The following is a 25,000-nucleotide window of genomic DNA, read 5'->3' as shown; positions in this document are numbered from 1 at the left end:
CTAAAATACATTAGATTCCTAGATACATATGAATCGGTCTTTGTCCTGCAGTTTACATAATAACATTCTACAAAGAGGAAAAAGAAAACAAAAAAAAGAGAGAAAAGAAGAGAGAACCCTCCCCGTCCCTATCATTCTCAAAGAAGATTAGAGTATATTAATCTCTGACCACTCTACTGGAAGTTTACCACGCCCCGGGTGTAGTCCTAGCTCGCCCCGGGTGTAGTCCTAGCTCGCCCCGGGTGTAGTCCTAGCTCGCCCCGGGTGTAGTCCTAGCTCGCCCCGGGTGTAGTCCTAGCTCGCCCCGGGTGTAGTCCTAGCTCGCCCCGGGTGTAGTGCTAGCTCGCCCCGGGTGTAGTCGTAGCTCGCCCCGGGTGTAGTGCTAGCTCGCCCCGGGTGTAGTCGTAGCTCGCCCCGGGTGTAGTCGTAGCTCGCCCCGGGTGTAGTCGTAGCTATCCCTAATGGTCCTTGGTGAATCTTTTTTTTTTTTTTTTTTTTTAGTTTTTGTAATTATTTTATGTATTTTATCATATGTTAAATGTTCTCCAATGTTTAGTTAGCACCTTATGGTGTTGGTTTATATTGGCATTTGAGTCTTTGTTATGAAATTGACTAGAATGGCTACTAGGTGCTTTGTGATGTTTGTTTGGACTGTATTTTTACATTTATCCAAAAAAGAAAATTCTTCAATATATATATTTTTTTATATAAGCCTTTTTCTTCTCCACATGAAGAGGTTTAGACACTAAACCCTATTTTTTTATTTTATGATTCAGATAGAGCATGCAATTTTAAGCAACTTTCTAATTTACTCTGATTTATCAATTTTCCTTTTTCTTTTTGTATCTTTATTTGAAAAAGCATAACTGAAAGTTTAGGAGCCGGCCCATTTTTGATTCAGCACCCCAGATAGCGCTTGCTGGTTGGTGGCTACATTTATCCACCAATCAGGAAGCGCTACCCGGGTACTGAACTAAATATGGGCCGGCTCCTAAGCTTTCATTCCTGCTTTTTAAATAAAGATACCAAGAGAATGAAGACAATTGATAATAGGAGCAAATTAGAAGGCTGCTTAAAATTGCATGCTCTATCTGAATCATGATAGAAAAAACTACAGCCCTAACAGTGACTATTACTGTGCATAATTATTAGGCAACTTAACAAAAAACAAATATATACCCATTTCAATTATTTATTTTTTACCAGTGAAACCAATATAACATCTCAACATTCACAAATATACATTTCTGACATTCAAAAACAAAACAAAAACAAATCAGTGACCAATATAGCCACCTTTCTTTGCAAGGACATCCATCAACATTGCGTGCAGCAGCAACCACAACCTCCCAGACACTGTTCAGAGAGGTGTACTGTTTTCCCTCCTTGTAAATCTCACATTTGATGATGGACCACAGGTTCTCAATGGGGTTCAGATCAGGTGAACAAGGAGGCCATGTCATTAGATTTTCTTCTTTTATACCCTTTCTTGCCACCCACGCTGTGGAGTATTTGGACGCGTGTGATGGAGCATTGTCCTGCATGAAAATCATGTTTTTCTTGAAGGATGCAGACTTCTTCCTGTACCACTGCTTGAAGAAGGTGTCTTCCAGAAACTGGCAGTAGGACTGGGAGTTGAGCTTGACTCCATCCTCAACCCGAAAAGGCCCCACAAGCTCATCTTTGATGATACCAGCCCAAACCAGTACTCCACCTCCACCTTGCTGGCGTCTGAGTCGGACTGGAGCTCTCTGCCCTTTACCAATCCAGCCACGGGCCCATCCATCTGGCCCATCAAGACTCACTCTCATTTCATCAGTCCATAAAACCTTAGAAAAATCAGTCTTGAGATATTTCTTGGCCCAGTCTTGACGTTTCAGCTTGTGTGTCTTGTTCAGTGGTGGTCGTCTTTCAGCCTTTCTTACCTTGGCCATGTCTCTGAGTATTGCACACCTTGTGCTTTTGGGCACTCCAGTGATGTTGCAGCTCTGAAATATGGCCAAACTGGTGGCAAGTGGCATCTTGGCAGCTGCACGCTTGACTTTTCTCAGTTCATGGGCAGTTATTTTGCGCCTTGGTTTTTCCACACGCTTCTTGCGACCCTGTTGACTATTTTGAATGAAACGCTTGATTGTTCGATGATCAGGCTTCAGAAGCTTTGCAATTTTAAGAGTGCTGCATCCCTCTGCAAGATATCTCACTATTTTTGACTTTTCTGAGCCTGTCAAGTCCTTCTTTTGACCCATTTTGCCAAAGGAAAGGAAGTTGCCTAATAATTATGCACACCTGATATAGGGTGTTGATGTCATTAGACCACACCCCTTCTCATTACAGAGATGCACATCACCTAATATGCTTAATTGGTAGTAGGCTTTCAAGCCTATACAGCTTGGAGTAAGACAACATGCATAAAGAGGATGATGTGGTCAAAATACTCATTTGCCTAATAATTCTGCACTCCCTGTATATTAATATATCATAAGACACTCCATTTGAAAGAGTGAGTTATTTATATGGGTAGATATTTATATGATTATATCCCTGCATACGTTACAAGATGATGCATAATAGCAAAAATAGTACATTTTATCTTCTATTTTTTTAAGTGAACTATATAGGTATACAATCTTAAAGGGATACTGAACCCAATCTTTTTTGTTTCATGATTCAGATGGAGCATGCCATTTTAAGCAACTTTCTAATTTACTACTATTATCAATTTTTCTTCATTCTCTTGGTATCTTTATTATAAGTAGGAATGTAATACTTACGAGCCAGCCCATCTTTGGTTCAGCACCTGGGTGTAGCACTTGATAATTGGTGGCTAAATGTAATGACCAATCATCAAGCGCTTCCCAGGTGCTGAACCCAAGATGGGCCGGGCTCATAAGCTTTACATTCCTTCTTTTTCAAATAAAGATACCTAGAGAAACAAAGAAAAATTGTTAATAGGAGTAAATTAGAAAGTTGCTTAAAATGGCATGCTTTATCCGAAAGCATGAAAGAAGAAAATTGGGTTCGGTATCCCTTTAAATTTTGGTGTTTTGGGGAAGGTTAACTGATGCTAAATGTGGGATGATAAAATGTGGGTTTGAAATATTTAGGAAATGACTCTGATTAAACTGCTGACCACAATTACAAAAGAATAGTAACTACTCACTATGTTGTTGCATTTCATTCTGTCCCTCCAGCTTTTTACAAATCAATTCTTCGGTTTTAATAGTTTTAAGGTGCCAGATACTGAAGCTCCGCCTCTTCATACTGGACACCGCCACCTTGGGGCTCAGGTATTCTCACAGCCTGTAACATAAGCTATGCACACGCAGGTCAGTAATACTACACACTTTTTTTTTTTACAGCTGTATCATTTGCTTGGAGTTAGTGTGCATGATACATTAGGTGAGCTTTACATTTTTGCTTATGTACAGTTATACAAAACATATTTAAAATAACACTCAACAATAATAAAGAGCAATACAGCCACAGCAAAAAAGGCACCCTAACCTGAAGTAAATGATACAGTTGTCAAAAAGTTGACAACCTCATTGATATGTTATGGCGCAATACTTCTTTCACAGGCTGCGTTCGGGCAGCGCTTACTCCCAGCGCCGGCACATATGCCGTGGTGATGACGTGGCGCTGTGGATACGTCACTAGTTAGGGAGCTTTGACAAAACGCTCCCATCGCAACGTCCCACGTCACCACGCATTGACAGAATAGTAGGCATGCGCAAAGGGATCTGCATAGTACAGAGACGCTTCTAATTGCATGCAATATTTCTAATACCTTTTAAGTATTAGAAATATTGCATGCAAATAGAAACGTCTCACATATGAATTATATATGTGTAATCCATTATCGTGCATCAGATCCCTTTGTGCATGCAAACGTTTATTATTAGCTCCCTTACTTGTGAAAGTATTATTACATTTGCAACACTTATTTATATAAATATATATAAATAAGTGTTGTAATTTTAATAGTACTTTCACAAATCTTGATAATAAATAATGCAGACATGATTAACTTTTATGTTATTGTAAACATGGCAGCCTCCATGAGCAACACGTGTGTATATAAATATACTGTATGTATATATAGTGTTGCTGGTGGAGGCTGCCATTTTTGCAAGCGTCTGAGCTTGATCTGAAAAGTCCTTTACCAGCACGATGGAAACGCTGGGACTTACGTAATCAGAGCTCTGAGGGAACACCCAGCGCCTCACTGTTAAGTGTTCACAGAACGCTCCAAGCGAGTCCCAGTTCGCTTGGTGCGCTTGCTTAACGCGGCCACAGTCTGTGAGAATATCTGTGCTCCAAGATGGCCGCCCCCAGCGCAAAGAGGCGGAGCTTCACCATCAGATAACATTTCAGGGGTTAAAATACGAACACGGCTTTAAAGAGAGCTGCCACAACTGGAGGGAAAGCAAAAGCGAAGTGCGTCGTAACCATTCTAGAGTACTAATGTCCCTTTAATATGAACACCATAGAAAAGGACACCACAAAAGATATTTAGAATTATTATAATGTTTTGTCTTTAATTATTTTTTGTAGCTTTTTATTCCATATTATGATTTTTTTTTATTTTTTTTTTGCAAGCTAAATTTATTTTCTAAAAATGTTTGGTTGTCTGAAAAAGTGTAATTTCTGTGGGTTCCTCACAGAAAAAAAAACCTTGACATTTCGGTGTAAATGCAATGAGATCCAAACAACTAAAAACTGGTTCAGTAAGTTGTCAAAAGACAGTAAGTAAACATCTTCAGATTTTAATAGAACATGTGTAGTTATGGGTAATAAAATACATTTTCAATACACTTCCATTATTTATTTTACCCCCCTTTCATGTATTTTAGCTCTGGAAATTGATGATTTTTTTAATTCTCAGAACTTTTTATGCACCTTGCTGTCTTCTCAAGGCTAACCCTGCTACATACATTTCCCTAGCTGTCTTTAACTGATAACGACAAACAATATACTTTATACTAACATTATGACTGCGTCTAACCTTGTTGTCTGCACACTCCAGCCCAGATTGGCTCCTCAGAGTAAGGCAGATAGTGGGTGGAGTTTAGCTATAGGAAAACAATTGCAGTAAAAAAAAATTTAAAACGTTCAGTTTTGGCTGGTGTGTTTATTGTATAGCAACGCAAGAGAAATGTCTTGTTTACAAGTTGTTTACTGTCCCTGTAATACTGAAAAAGTGTTAAATGTTATTTAAATATATTACTTTTTTGTTTTTTTAGTTGCATCAAAAAAGATGGCTGAAGCAGATCTAGAAAGAGAGATTGATTATTTAGCATCCATAGCCAACAAGCAACCTCATGATTTGCAACTTGCACAGGGCGGTAAGTTTTTTTTATTACACCAAAAAAAAAGTGATGGTAAATTTCAGAATGTTGCAAGGAAAAATATATTAGTGTGCAAGCAAAACCTCCTTTTTTATTTTTTTTAAAAGTGTATATATGTGTGTGTGTATATATATATATATATATATATATATATATATATATAAATATATATAAATGTGTGTGTGTGTATATGTTTGTGTATATGTATGTGTATATATATGTGTGTGTGTGTATATATATATATATATGTGTATATATATGTGTATATGTATGTGTGTGTATATATATATATATATATATATATATATATATATATATATATATATATATGAGACACATATAGTAAACCTTATCTAGGAAGCCCATATTAAGCCTTAATAAAAAATAATAAGAGCTACCAGAATCTCAAGAACGCACAAACACAGATGCTTGATGAGAAATAATTATCATTAATTTGAGGTATATGTGCAATGTGCAAAAAGAAAAATAACCAACTAAAAAAGAACCATCCAGTTAATGGTCTAAGGTATAAAGCATATGTGATTCATTCATTATCCAATAACATATACAGGGATCCCCATTAGTATATACACACAGCAAGAAAGCTACAAAAATATAGCTGTAAGGTAGTCCCAATATTATCGTTTACTATATGTTTCTCTTTTTTATATATATTACTCTCTAAACCTCTGTGCACCTTGGTACCCACGTCAGCATTGGAGTACTGTAGGTCCTTGACCATAGCCACCATATCCTTTACTAGCTGGTACAATTTTTGCAATATACAGTATCTCACAAAAGTGAGTACACCCCTCACATTTTTGTAAATATTTTATTATATCTTTTCTTGTGACAACACTGAAGAAATTACACTTTGCTACAATGTAAAGTAGTGAGTGTACAACCTGTATAACAGTGTAAATTTGTGGTCCCCCCCAAAAAAAACTCAACACGCAGCCATTAATGTCTAAACCGTTAACAACAAAAGTGAGTACACCCCTAAGTAGGCCCAAAGTGTCAATATTTTGTGTGGCCACCATTATTTTCCAGCACTGCATTAACCCTCTTGGGCATGGAGTTCACCAGAGCTTCACAGGTTGCCACTGGAGTCCTCTTCCACTCCTCCATGACGACATCACAGAGTTGGTAGATGTTAGAGACCTTGCGCTCCACCACCTTCCGTTTGAGGATGTCCCACAAATGCTCAATAGGGTTTAGGTCTGGAGACATGCTTGGCCAGTCCATCACCTTTACCCTCAGCTTCTTTAGCAAGGCAGTGGTTGTCTTGGAAGTGTGTTTGGGGTCGTTATCATGTTGGAATACTGCCCTGCGGCCCAGTCTCCAGAAGGGAGGGGATCATGCTCTGCTTCAGTATGTCACAGTACATTACTGGAAAATAAGAACAGAGAAGCGCATCCTCGATTCAGGGTAAAAGTTGTACAATTTTATTAGAGCACACACAACCGTATGCACTTACTGGAAACAGAAATAAAATCCGCCTTAAAACAATGAAAACACAGCTCTCAGGCAGCTTCTCTTGCTTAACAAGCGTCTAGTAAAGATCGTCCGTTTTTGGTTGTTAGACTGTTCCTTGTAAACATTCTTCTATATGTAACAGTGCCAGTGTACACAGATCCTGTCTACGCGTTTCATCTGACCTACGCAGACTTTCTCAAGACAGCCGATCCAGTTTGTCTTGAGAAAGTCTGCGTAGCTCAGATGAAACGCGTAGACAGGATCTGTGTACACTGGCACTGTTACATATAGAAGAACGTTTACAAGGAACAGTCTAACAACCAAAAACGGACAATCTTTACTAGACGCTTGTTAACCTTTTCACTCCGTTATGCCGTTGTATTCCGTCACAACGGCACTTGGCTTTAAAGCCGTTATGAAGCCTACTGCGCTTGCAGGATTTGATCGGGGTCTGGAGGGCGTTCCTAGCGTGCCCCAGACCCGATCCCATAATTGAAATCTCGCGATCGTCTGATTTCAATTTATCTACATTGGAACGCTGTAGACCTTTTAGCCTAGTCACGAAAGGGTTAAGCAAGAAAAGCTGTCTGAGAGCTGTGTTTTCATTTTTTTATGGCGGATTTTATTTCTGTTTCCAGTAAGTGCATACAGATGTGTGTGCTCTAATAAAATTGTACTACTTTTACCTTGAATCGAGGATGCGCTTCTCTGTTCTTATTTTCCAGTAATTTTTGCCTGAAGTACTCCTTAAGTGCTTGAAGAGAATGTAAGCTGCATCAGAGATTCGCCACTAAAGGGAGAGCTATCCTATTCCAAGGAAGCGAAGATACACGTTGTTTGTGGACTACCCATACTCCTTGAGGCATGTATGTAAAACATTTTAAGTGGGCTGTTATTATAAAGACCTAAAAACCAATACTGACGAACGGAATCCTAAGTTGGGGACCAATAGTTTGGTCTATATTTATTTAACTCAAGATTGTGATTTTATTTGATTGTATGTTTGTTTATTTATTTATTGGGGTACTAACAATCTAAAAGAATTTACTCTGTTACTGTTATTATAATATATCATTTTTAATAATCTATTTTCCCCTTGCGCAGCTCTGAGTTTGTGTATGTCACAGTACATGTTGGCATTCATGGTTCCCTCAATGAACTGTAGTTACCCAGTGCCGGCAGCACTCATGCAGGCCCAGACCATGACATTCCTACCACCATGCTTGACTGTAGGCATGGCACACTTGTCTTTGTACTCCTCACCTGGTTGCCGCCACACATGCTTGATACCGTCTGAACCAAATAAGTTTATCTTGGTCTCATCGGATCACAGGACATGGTTCCAGTAATCCATGTCCTTAGTCTGCTTGTTTGCAGCAAACTGTTTGCGGGCTTTCTTGTTCATCATCTTTAGAAGAGGCGTCCTTCCTGGGACCAATTTGATGCATTGTGTGGAGTATTGTCTGAGCACTGACAGTCTGACCCCCCACCCCTTTAAACTCTGCAGCAATGCTGGCAGCACTCATACGTCTATTTCCCAAAGACAACCTCTGGATATGACGCTGAGCACGTGCACTCAACTTCTTTGGTCCACCATGGCGAGGCCTGTTCTGAGTGGAACCTGTCCTGTGAAACCGCTGTATGGTCTTGCCCACCGTGCTGCAGCTCAGTTTCAAGGTCTTGGCAATCTTCTTATAGCCTAGGCCATCTTTACGTAGAGCAACAATTCTTTTTTTCAGATCCTCAGAGAGTTCTTTGCTATGAGGTGCCATGTTGAACTTCCAGTGACCAGTATGAGAGAGTGTGAGAGCGATAACACCAAATTTAACACACCTGCTCTCCATTCACAATTGAGACCTTGTAACACTAACGAGTCACATGACACCGGAGAGGGAAGATGGCTAATTGGGCCCAATTTGGACATTTCCTCTTAGGGGTGTACTCACTTTTGTTGCCAACGGTTTAGACATTAATGGCTGTGTGTTTAGTTATTTTGAGGGGACAGCAAATTTACACGGTTATACAGGCTGTGCACTCATTACTTTGCATTGTAGCAAAGTGTCATTTCTTCAGTGTTGTCACATGAAAAGATATAATAAAATATTTACAAAAATGTGAGGGGTGTACTCACTTTTGTGAGATACTGTGTGTGTGTGTATATACGGGATATATGTGTGTGTGTGTGTGTATATATATATATATATATATATATATATATATATATATATATATATATATATATATATATATACAAAAATATATTATAATACAAGATTTATATTCCTACTTGGTATCTTCTGTTTCTCCTTCATTTCCTCTTTTGGCTGGGCTGTGCCATAGAGAGCAGTCCCACCCACTCTCTACATAGGCGACCTAAAGGCTTTCAAAGGTCTGCACTTCAAGAGTGTCATATGACACACACATTGATTGGATGTTCATTGCAGTTCAATCCAACAAGCCAGTATAACATTGTAATTAAAACATTACTAAAGGCACGAATATATAAAAATAAAAAAAAGATGCAGATATACTTTTTTTTTTTTAATGGCAAGATTTCATATATGGCTAAAGTTTACCTTCACTTTAAGGTTGGGATAAAGAGGTCATGTGTGGGACCAACCAGTATAATCATTTCATTTTATAGACCAATAGTTATGTTAAAATATCTTTTCTGGGTGGAGTCTCTAGTTGTTGTCGATCAAAGGTGACCACTGCAAACATCTTTATTTGTGACGCAGCAGTGGAAATGACTGGCATGGATGCAAAAAGTGCTGCTCTTTTGGCTAGACGAGCCTTATGACTCAAGTCTTGTTGTGTAAAGGACCAAGAAGTGGTGGGAGTGATCTGCAGAAATTAATCAGAGGTTCCTCTCCAACCTGTTCATATACAGAAACCCTGTAGCTAGTTAAAATCCATCTTAAAGGGACATACAACCCAATTTGTTTTCTTTTATGTTTTAGAAAGAGAAAAGCATGCAATTATAAACAACTTTCCAATTTACAGTTATCTAATTTGCTTCATTCTCTTGATATTCTTTGTTGAAAAGCATATCTAGATAGGCTCATTAGCTGCTGATTGGTGGTGGTACATAGATGCCTTGTGTGATTGGCTCACAATGTGCATTGCTATTTCTTCAACAAAGGATATCTAAAGAATGAAGTAAATCATATAATAGAAGTAAAATAGAATGTTGTTTAAAATTGTATTCTCTACCTGAATCATGAAAGAAAGAAATATTTTGGGTTTCAGGTCCCTTTTAATCAAAAATACCTCATGAAGTTGTAATTACACACAACTTGACAAATACTTTCTATTATCAAGTTACATTTTTAGAATTTTAGCCACTCAATATTAGAAGTTATTGCTAACTATATAGAGGCGGTATTCAATATTATCAAAATGTACTCCTTACTTTAGTGAGTATGTGTTACAGAAATAATTCTATAATAATAATGATAATCATAACAAATTTTTGTTGTAGATATTACTTGAGTTATATGTTATTCTATAGCAACACAACAGAAATGTATTGTAATTGCAAGGTGTTTACTGTCCCTTCAATGTGTGGTTTCAGACATAATTAATGGCAGCTGATAAATAATCACTAATGTTACCCAATTTAATGGTATGTGACTTATCAACCACAGAAGGATAAGACAGTCACCCCAGACTAGTAGTCTAGAACCTGTAACTTTGCTGTTGAAACGTTCTCATGTTGTTGCTATGTTATTCTTTAAACTATCCCAACTTCTTGTTCATTCTATTTTACATTCTTTGTATGTTGGTTTTGTTCATATTCTCTTTTTTTCCCCTAGGTTACAAACACATAAAAGGGCTTGCTCTATTTATGTATTAGATAGATAGCAGGATAAATGGCTAGACAGGTGGATAGAGGGACGGACAAATAGATAGCGGGATAGATGGCTGGACGGATGGATATAGGGATAGATGGCTGGACGGATGGATAGCGGGGATAGATGGCTGGACGGATGGATATAGGGATAGATGGCTGGACGGATGGATAGCGGGGATAGATGGCTAGACGGATGGATAGCGGGGATAGATGGCTAGACGGATGGATAGCGGGGATAGATGGCTTGACTGATGGATATAGGGATAGATGGCTGGACGGATGGATAGCGGGGATAGATGGCTAGACGGATGGATAGCGGGGATAGATGGCTAGACGGATGGATATAGGGATAGATGGCTGGACAGATGGATAGCGGGGATAGATGGCTGGACGGATGGATAGCGGGGATAGATGGCTAGACGGATGGATAGCGGGGATAGATGGCTAGACGGATGGATAGCGGGGATAGATGGCTAGACGGATGGATAGCGGGGATAGATGGCTAGACGGATGGATAGCGGGGATAGATGGCTAGACGGATGGATAGCGGGGATAGATGGCTAGACGGATGGATAGCGGGGATAGATGGCTAGACGGATGGATAGCGGGGATAGATGGCTAGACGGATGGATAGCGGGGATAGATGGCTAGACGGATGGATAGCGGGATAGATGGCAGGAAAGATAGGATCTTAGTATTCTTTATTCTTGAGAACATATTGAGGTTGGCTAATGAGCCGGCATTTGTCCATCTGGATCATAAAATTGTTTAAGATTACCATTAGTACAAAATATTAACTATACTGTACCTTGTTACTTATTTACAATACTGAAGAATAGACATCTGATCTGAGAACTAGAATGATGCAAGGGAATAGGAATATTGAATAGAATAAAATATTTATTGTGGTTACAAAAACATAGTATATCTGAATTCAATAGCCACATAATATGACCACTGTAAAAAAGAATAAAATACAAATTTTTATTAGGGTATTTGAACGGATGCCTCCTTCAAACCCCTGTCCATTTTTTCCTTTTGTCTAATTTAAGATGGATGTAATACAGATAATAGAGTCATAACGTTTTAATTCTTTTTTCCCCCAGATAACAATACTCCTTCCCAGAGTCCTCCTCTCCTAAGTGCTCCTCCATATAGGTCATCAGAAAGATACAAGACTCCTATAGATAACTCTTCAGCTCCCAGCAAAGTTCCAAGAAAGAACACCAAGGAGCCCCTCAATGATGCCCTTCTACTAGGTACACTTTCCAGAATGTTAATGAGTAAAGCTTTAGTAGTTCTATTACCAAAACAATTACTGTACAAGACAAATGTAAAAAATATTTATATTTATTAATTTATATATAAAATTTATTGATTATACAATTTTGTTATTGTGCATGTGATGTAGTTAAAGGGGGGGGTGCAAACCTGGGGTGCCTTTTGTTCCTTCCGCCAAATTAACTGTCATGTTCCCTCTACTGCCTTCCAAGTTGAAAGATAGGGCAGTTTCTAGTTAAGGCAAACCGCTATTCATTTAAAGGATAGTACTTCTTGCAAGGACTCTATGGATAGATAGATTAAAGGTTTTCACAAACATTCATTTTAGCTGGTGGTCTCTTACACCTGGCTCTCGGTGTAGCTTGCCTGACTTCAGCTTCTTCTGTCTGATGTGACAGCCTCTTGGAGCTTTTGCCTAGAGATGCATCATTGGAAGAGATCAAGGATTGTGTTAGGCGTTCTAAGACTGTCAACCCCTTTATTTGTGATGTAGCTGTGTAAATGGTTTACATTAATGCTTAAAGTGCTTCCATCACTGTCCTAGCCATATGTGTCTTATAGCTTAAAGGGACACTCAAGTCAAAATAAACCTTTATGATTCAGATAGAGCAGCAGTTTTAAGACACTTTCCAAATTACTTCCATTATCAAATTTTGCACAGTCTTTTTATTTACACAGTTTCTGGGGAACAAGATCCTTCTGAGCATGTGCACAAGCTCCCAGAAAATGGGAGAAAAAAAAAATTGTCAGTAAAAAAATCTACTGCATATTTGAAATTCAGAGTAGGTGTTATTGCATTGTCTATTTATTATGCACTTGTTAATTATGCAATTCTACTTTAAGTTTGTGATCTGTTTATTTGGTTAGAACTTTAAGGTATTGGCATTCACTACCTCCTTAGGCAAGAAGTTTCACAATTGTATTGCTCTTATGGTGAAAAAAATATTTACGTTGCTGAAGATTTAATCTTCTTTCCTCTAGCCTTAAAGTGTAACCTCTTTACGCAAACAATTTCCTTTGAATAAACAGCGGAGTATCCAACAACTCTCTATATGGGCCTTAAATAGATTTTAGATAGACTTTCTTTGTCAATTTTTCTAGATCTCGCCAGTTTTAGATGCTATGGCAGTTTACTTGGCCCGTTTGTCTTAAGACCTTAATTCAATGGCATTCATAGTTTCAGGGATGTCTTTCTCGAGTGTATTACTGCTTATTCCACTATAGCAGTTGTGACTTTTCGGGCCTTCCTTTGTGAGGCTTCCATAGAACGGATTTATTAAGGTGGCTACTTTTTCAAAGTTTTATACCATGACCTACTGATTCAAAGTCCCTTCTTTCCTTTGGATTTAAAATTTTACTCTGGCAGCTTGGTGTTTTAAGGGACATAAAACCTTTTTTTTATTTTCTATTTTCATGATTCTTATAGAGAGTAAAAAGAAATTAGTTTGATTTCAGTTACCAGATTAACTTTGTTCGCTTAGTAGCATTTGTTGAAAAGCAGGTAGGTATGCAGTTTGTAAGTACTAAACAGAGATATAGTATCTGGAGTGCCTGTGTGTGAGAACTTAGGTTCTAGTGATCATCAGTCTGTATGGTTTAATATATAGGCAAAGGTACCGTGCAACCATAGTAAAACAAAAGTTTTAGACTTTAGAACAGCTGATTTTTTATTTTTTTTTACATGGGCAAATATCTAAATGAATCTCTACAAGGGATCGCACAGATTACAGGTGTACAAGAACAGTGGGTATATTTTAAAAACGCTGTTCTAGATGAAACTATACACTGTATTAGGCTTGTTTGTAAAAGAAAAACAATATGGTTTTCAAGGAAATTAGCACATGCAGTTAAGACAAAAAAAGTCAGTCTATAAAAAATTCAAACTCACTGGCTCAAAAGAGGATAAGGAAAAATGGAGAACCCAACAAAAGATGATGAAGCAGTTAATCAGAAAGGCTAAAGCGGATGCAGAAGAGAAAATAGCACAATCTGTAAAAAAGGTGACAAAACCTTATTTAAATATATCGGGTGAAAAGAGAAAAACTAATGGAGGGATAGTAAGACTCAACTGATGAGAGTAGTGGAAGGAGATAAATAGTAAAGTGTTTAAAGGGACAGTATACTGTAAAATTGTTTTCCCTTAATGTGTTTACAATTGCTTTTTTACCAACTGCAGAGTAAAACATGTATGAAAATTGGCTTTTTAAGGTTTATTTGTTTATATTAAAGCTCTGATTTTGTGTTTTGAAGCCACAACCTAATAAAATGGGTTGAGCTTGTAGGTATAATCAGATCTCATTAATTTATCACATTGTGTACATATACCTGCTTTTCTTTCATGTAATTAGCAAGAGTCCATGAGCTAGTGACGTATGGGATATACATTCCTACCAGGAGGGGCAAAGTTTCCCAAACCTTAAAATGCCTATAAATACACCCCTCACCACACCCACAATTCAGTTTTACAAACTTTGCCTCCGATGGAGGTGGTGAAGTAAGTTTGTGCTAGATTCTACGTTGATATGCGCTCCGCAGCAAGTTGGAGCCCGGTTTTCCTCTCAGCGTGCAGTGAATGTCAGAGGGATGTGAGGAGAGTATTGCCTATTTGAATGCAGTGATCTCCTTCTACGGGGTCTATTTCATAGGTTCTCTGTTATCGGTCGTAGAGATTCATCTCTTACCTCCCTTTTCAGATCGACGATATACTCTTATATATACCATTACCTCTGCTGATTCTCGTTTCAGTACTGGTTTGGCTTTCTACAACATGTAGATGAGTGTCCTGGGGTAAGTAAATCTTATTTTCTGTGACACTCTAAGCTATGGTTGGGCACTTTGTTTATAAAGTTCTAAATATATGTATTCAAACATTTATTTGCCTTGACTCAGAATGTTCAACTTTCCTTATTTTTCAGACAGTCAGTTTCATATTTGGGATAATGCATTTGAATTAATCATTTTTTCTTACCTTCAAAAATTTGACTCTTTTTTTCCTGTGAGCTGTTAGGCTCGCGGGGGCTGAAAATGCTTCATTTTATTGCGTCATTCTTGGCGCGGACTTTTTTGGCGCAAAAATTCTTTTCCGTTTCCGGCGTCATACGTGTCGCCGGAAGTTGCGTCATTTTTTGACGTTATTTTGCGCCAAAAATGTTGGCGTTCCGGATGTGGCGTCATTTTTGGCGCCAAAAGCATTTAGGCGCCAAATAATGTGGGCGTCTTATTTGGCGCTAAAAAATAAGGGCGTCGCTTTTTTCTCCACATTATTTAAGTCTTATTTTTTCAGTGCTTCTGGTTGCTAGAAGCTTGTTCTTTGGCATTTTTTCCCATTCCTGAAACTGTCATTTAAGGAATTTGATCAATTTTGCTTTATATGTTGTTTTTTCTCTTACATATTGCAAGATGTCTTACGTTGCATCTGAGTCAGAAGATACTACAGGAAAATCGCTGTCTACTGCTGGAGCTACCAAGCTAAGTGTATCTGCTATAATTTTTGGTATCTGTTTCTCCAGCTGTTGTTTGTATTGCATGTCATGACAAACTTATTAATGCAGATAAAATTTCCTTTAGTACTGTTACATTACCTGTTGCTGTTCCGTCAACATCTAATTTTCAGAGTGTTCCTGATAAACATAAGAGATTTTATTTTTTAAATCCATTAAGAAGGCTATGTCTGTTATTTCTCCTTCTAGTTTACATAAAAGTCTTTTAAAACTTCTCTTTTTTCAGATGAATTTTTAAATGAACATCATCATTCTGATACTGATAATGGTTCTTCTGGTTCAGAGGTTTCTGTCTCAGAGGTTGATGCTGATAAATCTTTGTATTTGTTCAAGATGGAATTTATTCGTTCTTTATTTAAAGAAGTATTAATTGCATTAGAAATAGAGGATTCTGGTCCTCTTGATTCTAAATCTAAATGTTTAAATAAGGTTTTTATATCTCCTGTAGTTATTCCAGAAGTGTTTAATCTCCCTGATGCTATTTCTGAAGTAATTTCCAGGGAATGGAATAATTTGGGTAATTCTTTTACTCCTTCTAAACGTTTAAGCAATTATATCCTGTGCCATCTGACAGATTAGAGTTTTTTTGGGACAAAATCCCTAAGGTTATGGGGCTGTCTCTACTCCTGCTAAATGTGCTACTATTCCTACGGCAGATAGTAATTCATTTAAGGATCCTTTAGATAGGAAAATTGAATCCTTCTAAGAAAAGCTTACTTATGTTCAGGTAATCTTCTTAGACTTGCTATATTTTTAGCGGATGTTGCTGCAGCTTCAACTTTTTGGTTAGAAGCTTTAGCGCAACAAGTAACAGATCATAATTTTATAGCATTATTATTATTCTATAACATGCTAATAATTTTATTGGTGATACCATCTTTTCATATCATTAGAGTTGATGTCAGGTATATGTCTCTAGCTATTTTAGCTAGAAAAGCTTTATGGATTAAACTTGGAATACTGATATGTCTTCTAAGTCAACTTTGCTTTCCCTTTCTTTCCAGGGTAATAAATTATTATTTCAACTGTTTCTGGAAGGAAGGGAACTTTTTTTCCAAAGGATAAAAAATCTAAGGTAAATTTAGGTCTAATAATCATTTTGTTCCTTTCCTCACAATAAGGAACTAAAGCCTGATCCTTCATTCTCAGGAGCAGTATCAGTTTGGAAACTATTTCCAGTTTGGAATATATCCAAGCCTTTTAGAAAACCTATAGCCAGCTCCTAAGTACCCATGAAGGTGCGGACCTTATTCCAGCTCAGCTGGTATGGGGCAGATTACGTTTTCTTCAAAGAAATTTTGATCAATTCCGTTCTCAATTTCTGGTTTCAGAACATTGTTTCAGAAAGGTACAGAATTGGCTTCAGTTAAGGCCTTCTGCTAAGAGATTTTTTTCTTTCCCGTGTCCCAGTTAACACAGCAAAGGCTCAGCATTTCTGAAATGTGTTTCAGATCTAGAGTTGGCTGGAGTAATTATGCCAGTTCCAGTTCTGGAACAGGGGCTGGGGTTTTATTTTATCTCTTCATTGTACCAAAGAAGGTCAATTCCTTCAGACCAGTTCCGGATCTATCAATATTGAATCGTTATGTAAGGATACCAACATTCAAGATGGTTACTGTAGGGCTGTCCTGCCTTTTGTTTAGCAAGAGCATTATATGTCTACAATAGATTTACAGGATGTGTATCTGCATATTCCGATTCATCCAGATCACTTTTAGTGTCTGAGATTCTCTTTTTAGACAAGCATTACCAGTTTTGTGGCTCTACCGTTTGGCCTAGCCTCAGTTCCAAGAATTTTTTTCAAAGGTTCTCGGTGCCCTTCTTTCTGTAATCAGAGAACAGGGTTTTTTTGGTATTTCCTTATTGGACAATATCTGGGTACTTGCTCAGTCTTCTCATTTTCGAAGAATCTCATACGAATCGACTTGTGTTGTTTCTTCAAGTTCATGGTTGGAGGATCAATTTACCAATCAGTTCATTGATTCCTCAGACAAGTGTAACCTTTTTAGGTTTCTAGAATAGATTCAGTGTCTATGACTCTGTCCTTGTCAGACAAGAGAAGTTTAACATTGATATCAGCTTGTCAAAACCTTCAGTCACAATCATTCCCTTTGGTAGCCTTATGCATGGAAATTTTAGGTCTTAGGACTGCCGCATCAGATGTGATCTCCTTTGCTCGTTTTCACATGCGACCTCTTCAGCTCTGTATGCTGAACCAATGGTGCAGGGATTACTCAAAGATATCTCAATTAATATCTTTAAACCGATTATACGACACTCTCTGACATGGTGGGCAGATCACCATCGTTTAGTTCAGGGGGCTTCTTTGTTCTTCCGACCTGAACTATAATCTCAACAGATGCAAGTCTTACAGGTTGGGGAGCTGTGTGAGGGTATCTGACGGCACAAGGGGTTTGGGAATCTCAGGAGGTGAGATTTCCGATCAATATTTTGGAACTCCGTGCAATTTCAGAGCTCTTCAGTCTTGGCCTTCTTCTGAAGAGAGAGTTGTTCATTTGTTTTCAGACAGACAATGTCACAACTGTGGCATACATCAATCAAGGAGGGACTCACGGTCCTCTGGCTATGAAAGAAGTATCTCAAATTTTGGTTTGGGCGGAATCCAGCTCCTGTCTAATCTCTGCGGTTCATATCCCAGGTATGGACAATTGGAAAGCGGATTATCTCAGTCGCCAAACGTTGCACCTGGGCGAATGGTCTTCACCCAGAGGTATTTCCTCAGATTGTTCAAATGTGGGAACTCTCAGAAATAGATCTGATGGCTTCTCATCTAAACAAGAAACTTCCCTGGTATCTGTCCGGATCCAGGGATCCTCGGGCGGAGGCAGTGGATGCATTATCTCTTCCTTACAAGTGTCATCCTGCCTATATCTTTCCGCCTCTAGTTCTTCTTCCAAGGGTATTCTCTAATATTCTAAAGGAATGCTCGTTTGTCCTGCTGGTAGCTCCAGCATGGCTTCACAGGTTTTGGTATGCGGATCTTGTCCGGATGGCCTCTTGCCAGCTGTGGACTCTTCCGTTAAGACCAGTCTTTCTGTCTCAAGGTTCTTTTTTCCATCAGGATCTCAAAACCTTAATTTTAAGGTGTGGAGTTTGAACGCTTGATTCTTGGTCAAAGAGGTTTCTCTGACTCTGTGATTGATACTATGTGACAGGCTCGTAAATCTGTATCTAGAGAGATATATTATAGAGTCTGGAAGACTTATATTTCTTCAGGATAGTTTAGATAAAGGTTTGTCCGCAAGTTTCTTGAAAGACAAATCTCTGCTCTTTCTGTTCTTTTTCACAGAAGGATTGCTAATCTTCCTGATATTCATTGTTTTGTACAAGCTTTGGTTCGTATAAAACCTGTCGTTAAGTCAATTTCTCCTCTTTGGAGTTTGAATTTGGTTCTGGGGGCTCTTCAAGCTTCTCCTTTTGAACCCATGCATTCTTTGGTCGTTATATTACTTTCTTGGAAAGTTTTGTTTCTTTTGGCCATCTCTTCTGCCAGAAGAGTCTCTGAATTATCTACTCTTTTTTGTGAGTCTCCTTTTCTGATTTTGCATCAGGATAAGGCGGTGCTGCGAACTTCTTTTGAATTTTTTACCTAAGGTTGTGAATTCTAACAACATTAGTAGAGAAATTGTGGTTCCTTCATTATGTCCTAATCCTATGAATTCTAAGGAGAAATCATTGCATTCTTTGGATGCTGTTAGAGCTTTGTAATATTATGTTGAAGCTACTAAGTCTTTCCGAAAGACTGCTAGTCTATTTGTCATCTTTTCCGGTTCTAGAAAAGACCAGAAAGCTTCTGCCATTTCTTTGGCATCTTGGTTGAAATCTTTATTTCATCATGCCTATGTTGAGTCGGGTAACACTCCGCCTCAAAGGATTACAGCTCATTCTACTAGGTCAGTTTTTACTTCCTGGGCGTTTAAGAATGAAGCTTCGGTTGATCAGATTTGCAAAACAGCAACTTGGTCCTCTTTGCATACTTTTACTAAATTCTACCATTTTGATGTGTTTTCTTCTTCTGAAGCAGTTTTTGGTAGAAACGTACTTCAGGCAGTGGTTTCAGTTTGAATCTTCTGCTTATGTTTTTTCATTAAATTTTATTCTGGGTGTGGATTATTTTCAGCAGGAATTGGCTGTCTTTATTTTATCCCTCCCTCTCTAGTGACTCTTGTGTGGAAAGATCCACATCTTGGGTAATCATTATCCCATACGTCACTAGCTCATGGACTCTTGCTAATTACATGAAAGAAAACATAATTTATGTAAGAACTTACCTGATAAATTCATTTCTTTCATATTAGCAAGAGTCCATGAGGCCCGCCCTTTTTTGTGGTGGTTTTGATTTTTTTGTATAAAGCACAATTATTCCTATTCCTTATTTTATATGCTTTCACACTTTTTTCTTATCACCCCACTTCTTGGCTATTCGTTAAACTGAATTGTGGGTGTGGTGAGGGGTGTATTTATAGGCATTTTAAGGTTTGGGAAACTTTGCCCCTCCTGGTAGGAATGTATATCCCATACGTCACTAGCTCATGGACTCTTGCTAATATGAAAGAAATGAATTTATCAGGTAAGTTCTTACATAAATTATGTTTTTCTTATATCTGTCCGTAAACCAATCACCAATACTTGAGAGAGAACAATGGAAAATAAACATTTTATTACCTTATCTCTGCTATATCCCACTGGGAGTGTAATTTCTTTTGCTGGCTGTGTTTACAAAGCTTATCTATAGCTTGGACCTGCGGCCACAAACTTTCAGCATAGATGGGGATACCACATGCTTAATAAACTCTTTCAAATGCCAATATAAGGGTAAAGGAGCTACTTGTAAACAATTTAATGCACGCCACACTTGATGTGTTCAACTAGCTGCCAGTGTTCCTCCAGCAAAGGATTACAAGAGAAAGGGACACTCAATCAAAATTAAACTTTTATTATTCAGATAGAGCATGCCATTTTAAACAGCTTTCCAATTTACTTCCATTAACTAAATGTGCACAGTCTTTTTATATTTAAACTTTTTGAGACACCAGCTCCTACTGAGCATGTGCAAGAATAAATGTGTATGCATTTGTGAATGGCCGATGACTGTCACATGGTACGTGTATGCATTTGTGATTGGCTGATGGCTGTCACATGGTACAGGGGGGAGTGGAAAAAGACTTATCTTTTAAAAATGTCAGAAAAAAAGATCTACTACTCATTTGAAGTTCAGATTAAGTGCTATTGCATTGTCTTGCATAATCAGCAAATGCAAGATAACAAATCTAATGTGTTGACTGGTCCTTTAAGCAAATTTGATAATAGAAGTAAACTGGAAAACTGATTAAAATTGTATGTTGTATCCAATTTCCTTATTCCTTTAATAGTGTGAGTAGTACTTTTCTTTTTTACAGAGAAAGAGATTTCAAGGGCTTTATCAAAAATAAAAGTAAGTCTGTGGGTCCAGATAATAATCATCCAAGGGTTCTAAGAGAACTTTGATCTGTTAGCTGATTTATTTAATTTGTCACTGTTAAAGGGACAATTTTTTTTTGTTATTGTTTTAAAAGATAGACAATCCCTTTTATTACCCATTCCCCAGTTTTGCACAGAAAACATGGTTATATTAATATACTTTTTACCTCTGTTATTATCTTGTTTCTAAGCATCTTCTGACGACCCCCCCTAAAAAACATGAATTAATTTATTGACTTTAATTTAAGCCAACTAGTGCTGTGTTGTTAGAATCCACAGGTGTCAGCACAATGTTATCTATATGGCTCACATGAACTAGCTTACCCTGAAGTGAAAAGCAAATACAAAAGCATGTGATCATGGGGCTGAAACAGACAGAAATTTAGAGGTTTAAAGATTATAAAGTATGTTAATATAACCATGTTGGTTGTGCAAAGCTGGGGAATGAGTAGTAAAGTCATTATCTATCTTTTTAAACAGTAACAATTTTTGTGTTGACTGTCCCTTTAACAGGAGATGTTCTTAAAGACTGAAAAATTGCCAATGTAGTCCCTCTTCATAAGAAGGGTAGTAGGGAAGAATCTGCTAACTATAGGCCAGTCAGTTTTACCTCAATTGCAGGGAAATTATTATTTTAAAGAAAAGACTTGTTTCTTACCATCAGGCAAACAACTTAGAAGATAAGACAGCATGGCTTCACTGCTGGATCATGTCAGACTAATCTAATTGATTTCTTTAACCATTTAACAAAATTAATAGACCACGGAGGAGCTGTAGATATTGCATATCTAGACTTCAGCAAAGCTTTTGACACTGTCCCACACAACAAACGTATTCACAAAATGTATTGCCTTGGAGTAGATGCTAAGATTGTTAAATGGGTAGAATTCTGGCTCAAGGATAGACGACAGAGGGTTTCAATTAATAGAGTTCATTCAAATGAGGGGTCAGTTACGAGTGGTGTTCCCCAAATATCAGTTCTTGGGCTGAGCATAAGTGATATTGGAAGTGGGCTTCAGGGGAAGGTTTGCTTGTTAGCTGATAATACAAACATGTGTAAGATTTTGTTTTTTCAAGAGGGGTGGATCAAATGAATGGTGATATAAAAAAAAAAAAAAACTGGATGACTGGGCAAAGAAATGGGATCTGACATTTAAGAGCAAAATTATGTATATATGATCCAAAGGCCAATTATAGTCTCAATCGTACATTACTGGCTATAACTAAAGAAGAACGGTACTTGGAAATTATTATTTCAGATTATTTAAAATTTGGTACACAATGCAGTAGTGCAGCCAGTAAGGCCAGTTGATTACTTGGTTACATTGGGTGAGGTATTAGTAGCAGAAATCGCAAGGTTCTTATGCCACTTTACAGATCATTAGTTATACCAAATCTGGAATACTGTGTACAGTTCTGGAGACAATATCCTCAGAAAGATATAAATAAACTAGAAACTGTCCAAAGGAGGGCTACTAAATGGTACATTGTCTAATATATAAAACTTACAAAGAAATACCCTATGATCTAAATATGTTTAGTTTAGAGGATAGAAGGGAACAAGGTGACATTATAGAAACCTTCAAATATGTGAAGAGACTTCATTCATTTGAAGCTGAAAGCATTTTCCATAAAAAAAAAAGCCAAAACAAAGGGTCACAATGGGGTAGCAGATTCAGTAGAAATGAGAGGGGACAGTTTTTTTTACAGAAAAGGTGGTGGAATCATGGAATACACTTCCAACTGAGGTGGTAAACACTAAGACTGTAAAGGAATTAAAAAATGTGTGTAACATGCATAAGGCTATCCTAAGAAAACGGTAACGTAATATGAGTAGACTTGATGGGACATACTGTACATAAGGCTATCCTAAGAAAACGGTAACGTAATATGAGTAGACTTGATGGGACATACTGTACATAAGACTTTCCTAAGAAAACAGTAACGTAATATGAGAAAACTTGAAGGGACATACTGTACATAAGGCTATCCTAAGAAAACAGTAACATGTTATATGAGAAGACTTGATGGGACATACTGTACATAAGACTTTCCTAAGAAAGCAGTAACATGTTATATGAGAAAACTTGACGGGACATACTGTACATAAGGCTATCCTAAGAAAACGGTAACGTAATATGAGTAGACTTGATGGGACATACTGTACATAAGGCTATCCTAAGAAAACAGTAACGTAATATGAGAAGACTTGACTGGACATACTGTACATAAGGCTATCCTAAGAAAACAGTAACGAAATATGAGTAGACTTGATGGGACATACTGTACATAAGACTTTCCTAAGAAAACAGTAACATGTTATAAGAGTAGACTTGATGGGACATACATAAGGCTTTCCTAAGAAAACGGTAACATGTTATATGAGTAGACTTGATGGGACATACATAAGGATTTCCTAAGAAAACGGTAACATGTTACATGAGTAGACTTGATGGGACATACATAAGGATTTCCTAAGAAAACGGTAACATGTTATATGAGTAGACTTGATGGGACATACATAAGGCTTTCCTTCGAAAACAGTATCATGTAATATAAGTAGACTTGATGGGCTTTTTTGGTTCTTATCTACTGTAAAATTCTATGTTTCAAGAGTGTGCACAATTCTAGAGCACTATATGTCAACAGCTTTGCAAGAATGCTTTTCAGTTATACATTTGCAAGAGCATAATATGGCAGCAGTGTTTGCACAAACTGCTGTTATACTGTTCTCCAGACACATGTATTGTTGCTATCTAGGTATGCTCTGTCTGAATCATGAAAGAAGAAAACGTGTATTCAATTTCCATTTAAGCAGCATGCCATTTAAGAAATCAAGACAACCTTATCTGGTAGTAGATGCACTTTTTCCAAAATATCTACATCTGCATTACATTTAATTTTAACACTCACCTAGTTTAATTTGTTAAAGGACAGCAGAAAGATATTGTAATTGTTTACTCTCCCTATAAGGCAGTTTTTGTTTTGGTTATCACCTACGTCAGGTGTAGCCCATCGCCTTTATTTAGTTTTTCATGATGAAAAGGAACTTGCCTAAGGGAGTTTGTGTTTCAGGTCTCAAAAAACATAAAGACAAAGAAAAAAGTAAAATACTTTAATTGGCCATTTAAAATGTTGACTTTATAATCAGAGTTATGCAGATGCACGCACTTCCTTTAGACTTAAAAAAAACATTTAACTAACTATTTTATGAAATATAATGTTTTAAAAGTGCACTTTCATTTGCACATCACGGATTCTTTAAAGTACATAGCCAATTGTAAATGCAGTTTTATAAATAGGCGTATCTGTGGAAATTTGTGATAGCTTGTGGAATTTTTATGCTTATTTTTAGCATATCTTTTTCTGTTGTGAAAGCCTCGTGGACCTCACAATCAGAAATTTCCAATTAGACAGACAGATGCATAGACAGATAGGCAGACAGACAAATACATAGACTGATTGATAGACAGACAGACAGAATAGACAAAGAGACAGACAGAGAATACATTTAAACTAAAAATTGTCTTTAAATGTGCAATAAAAAATGATGCTTTGTGTCCCAAATGTTTCCAATAAAGGTCCCAAGCATAAATAAAACATTTGGGACACTAAGTATCATTGTTTTCATTTTATTTCACATATACAGGCATTTGCTTATAATTTTTCACTTGTCTCAAATTGTGTCATTACTTTTTTTATATAAGTTAGATGAATGGATAGATAGATAGAATTGATAGATGGATAGATATAATGGATATATATAATAGATAGATGGATAGATATAATGGATAGATATAATGGATAGATGGGTAGATGGATAGATAGATAGATAGATAGAATGGATAGATAGATGGATGGATAGATATATAGAATGGATAGATGGATAGATAAAATGGATAGATGGATGGATAGAATGGATAGAATGGATAGATAGATGGATAGATAGAATGGATGGATAGATGGATGGATAGATAGAATGGATGGATGGATGGATAGATTAGATGGATGGATAGATAGAATGAATGGATGGATAGGATAGATAGGATGGATAGGATAGA

General features: G+C 37.4%; 1 protein-coding gene across 1 annotated transcript in view; it reads left to right on the top strand.

Annotated features, from left to right (window-relative positions):
- NPDC1 (neural proliferation, differentiation and control 1) overlaps positions 1 to 25,000 on the top strand; it is a 198,620-nt gene that overhangs the window by 151,881 nt on the left and 21,739 nt on the right. Inside the window, exons 3-4 of the mRNA XM_053696086.1 lie at positions 5,244 to 5,345; positions 11,784 to 11,936. Of these exons, the coding sequence (XP_053552061.1) occupies positions 5,244 to 5,345; positions 11,784 to 11,936 (255 nt within the window). The remainder of the gene's footprint in view (positions 1 to 5,243; positions 5,346 to 11,783; positions 11,937 to 25,000) is intronic.

Source organism: Bombina bombina, chromosome 12 (genome assembly GCF_027579735.1).
Source record: "Bombina bombina isolate aBomBom1 chromosome 12, aBomBom1.pri, whole genome shotgun sequence".
In the NCBI taxonomy this organism is placed as follows: Eukaryota; Metazoa; Chordata; class Amphibia; order Anura; family Bombinatoridae; genus Bombina; species Bombina bombina.
The sequence above is the reverse complement of the archived record's forward strand: the minus strand, read 5'-3'. Positions and strand labels throughout refer to the sequence as shown.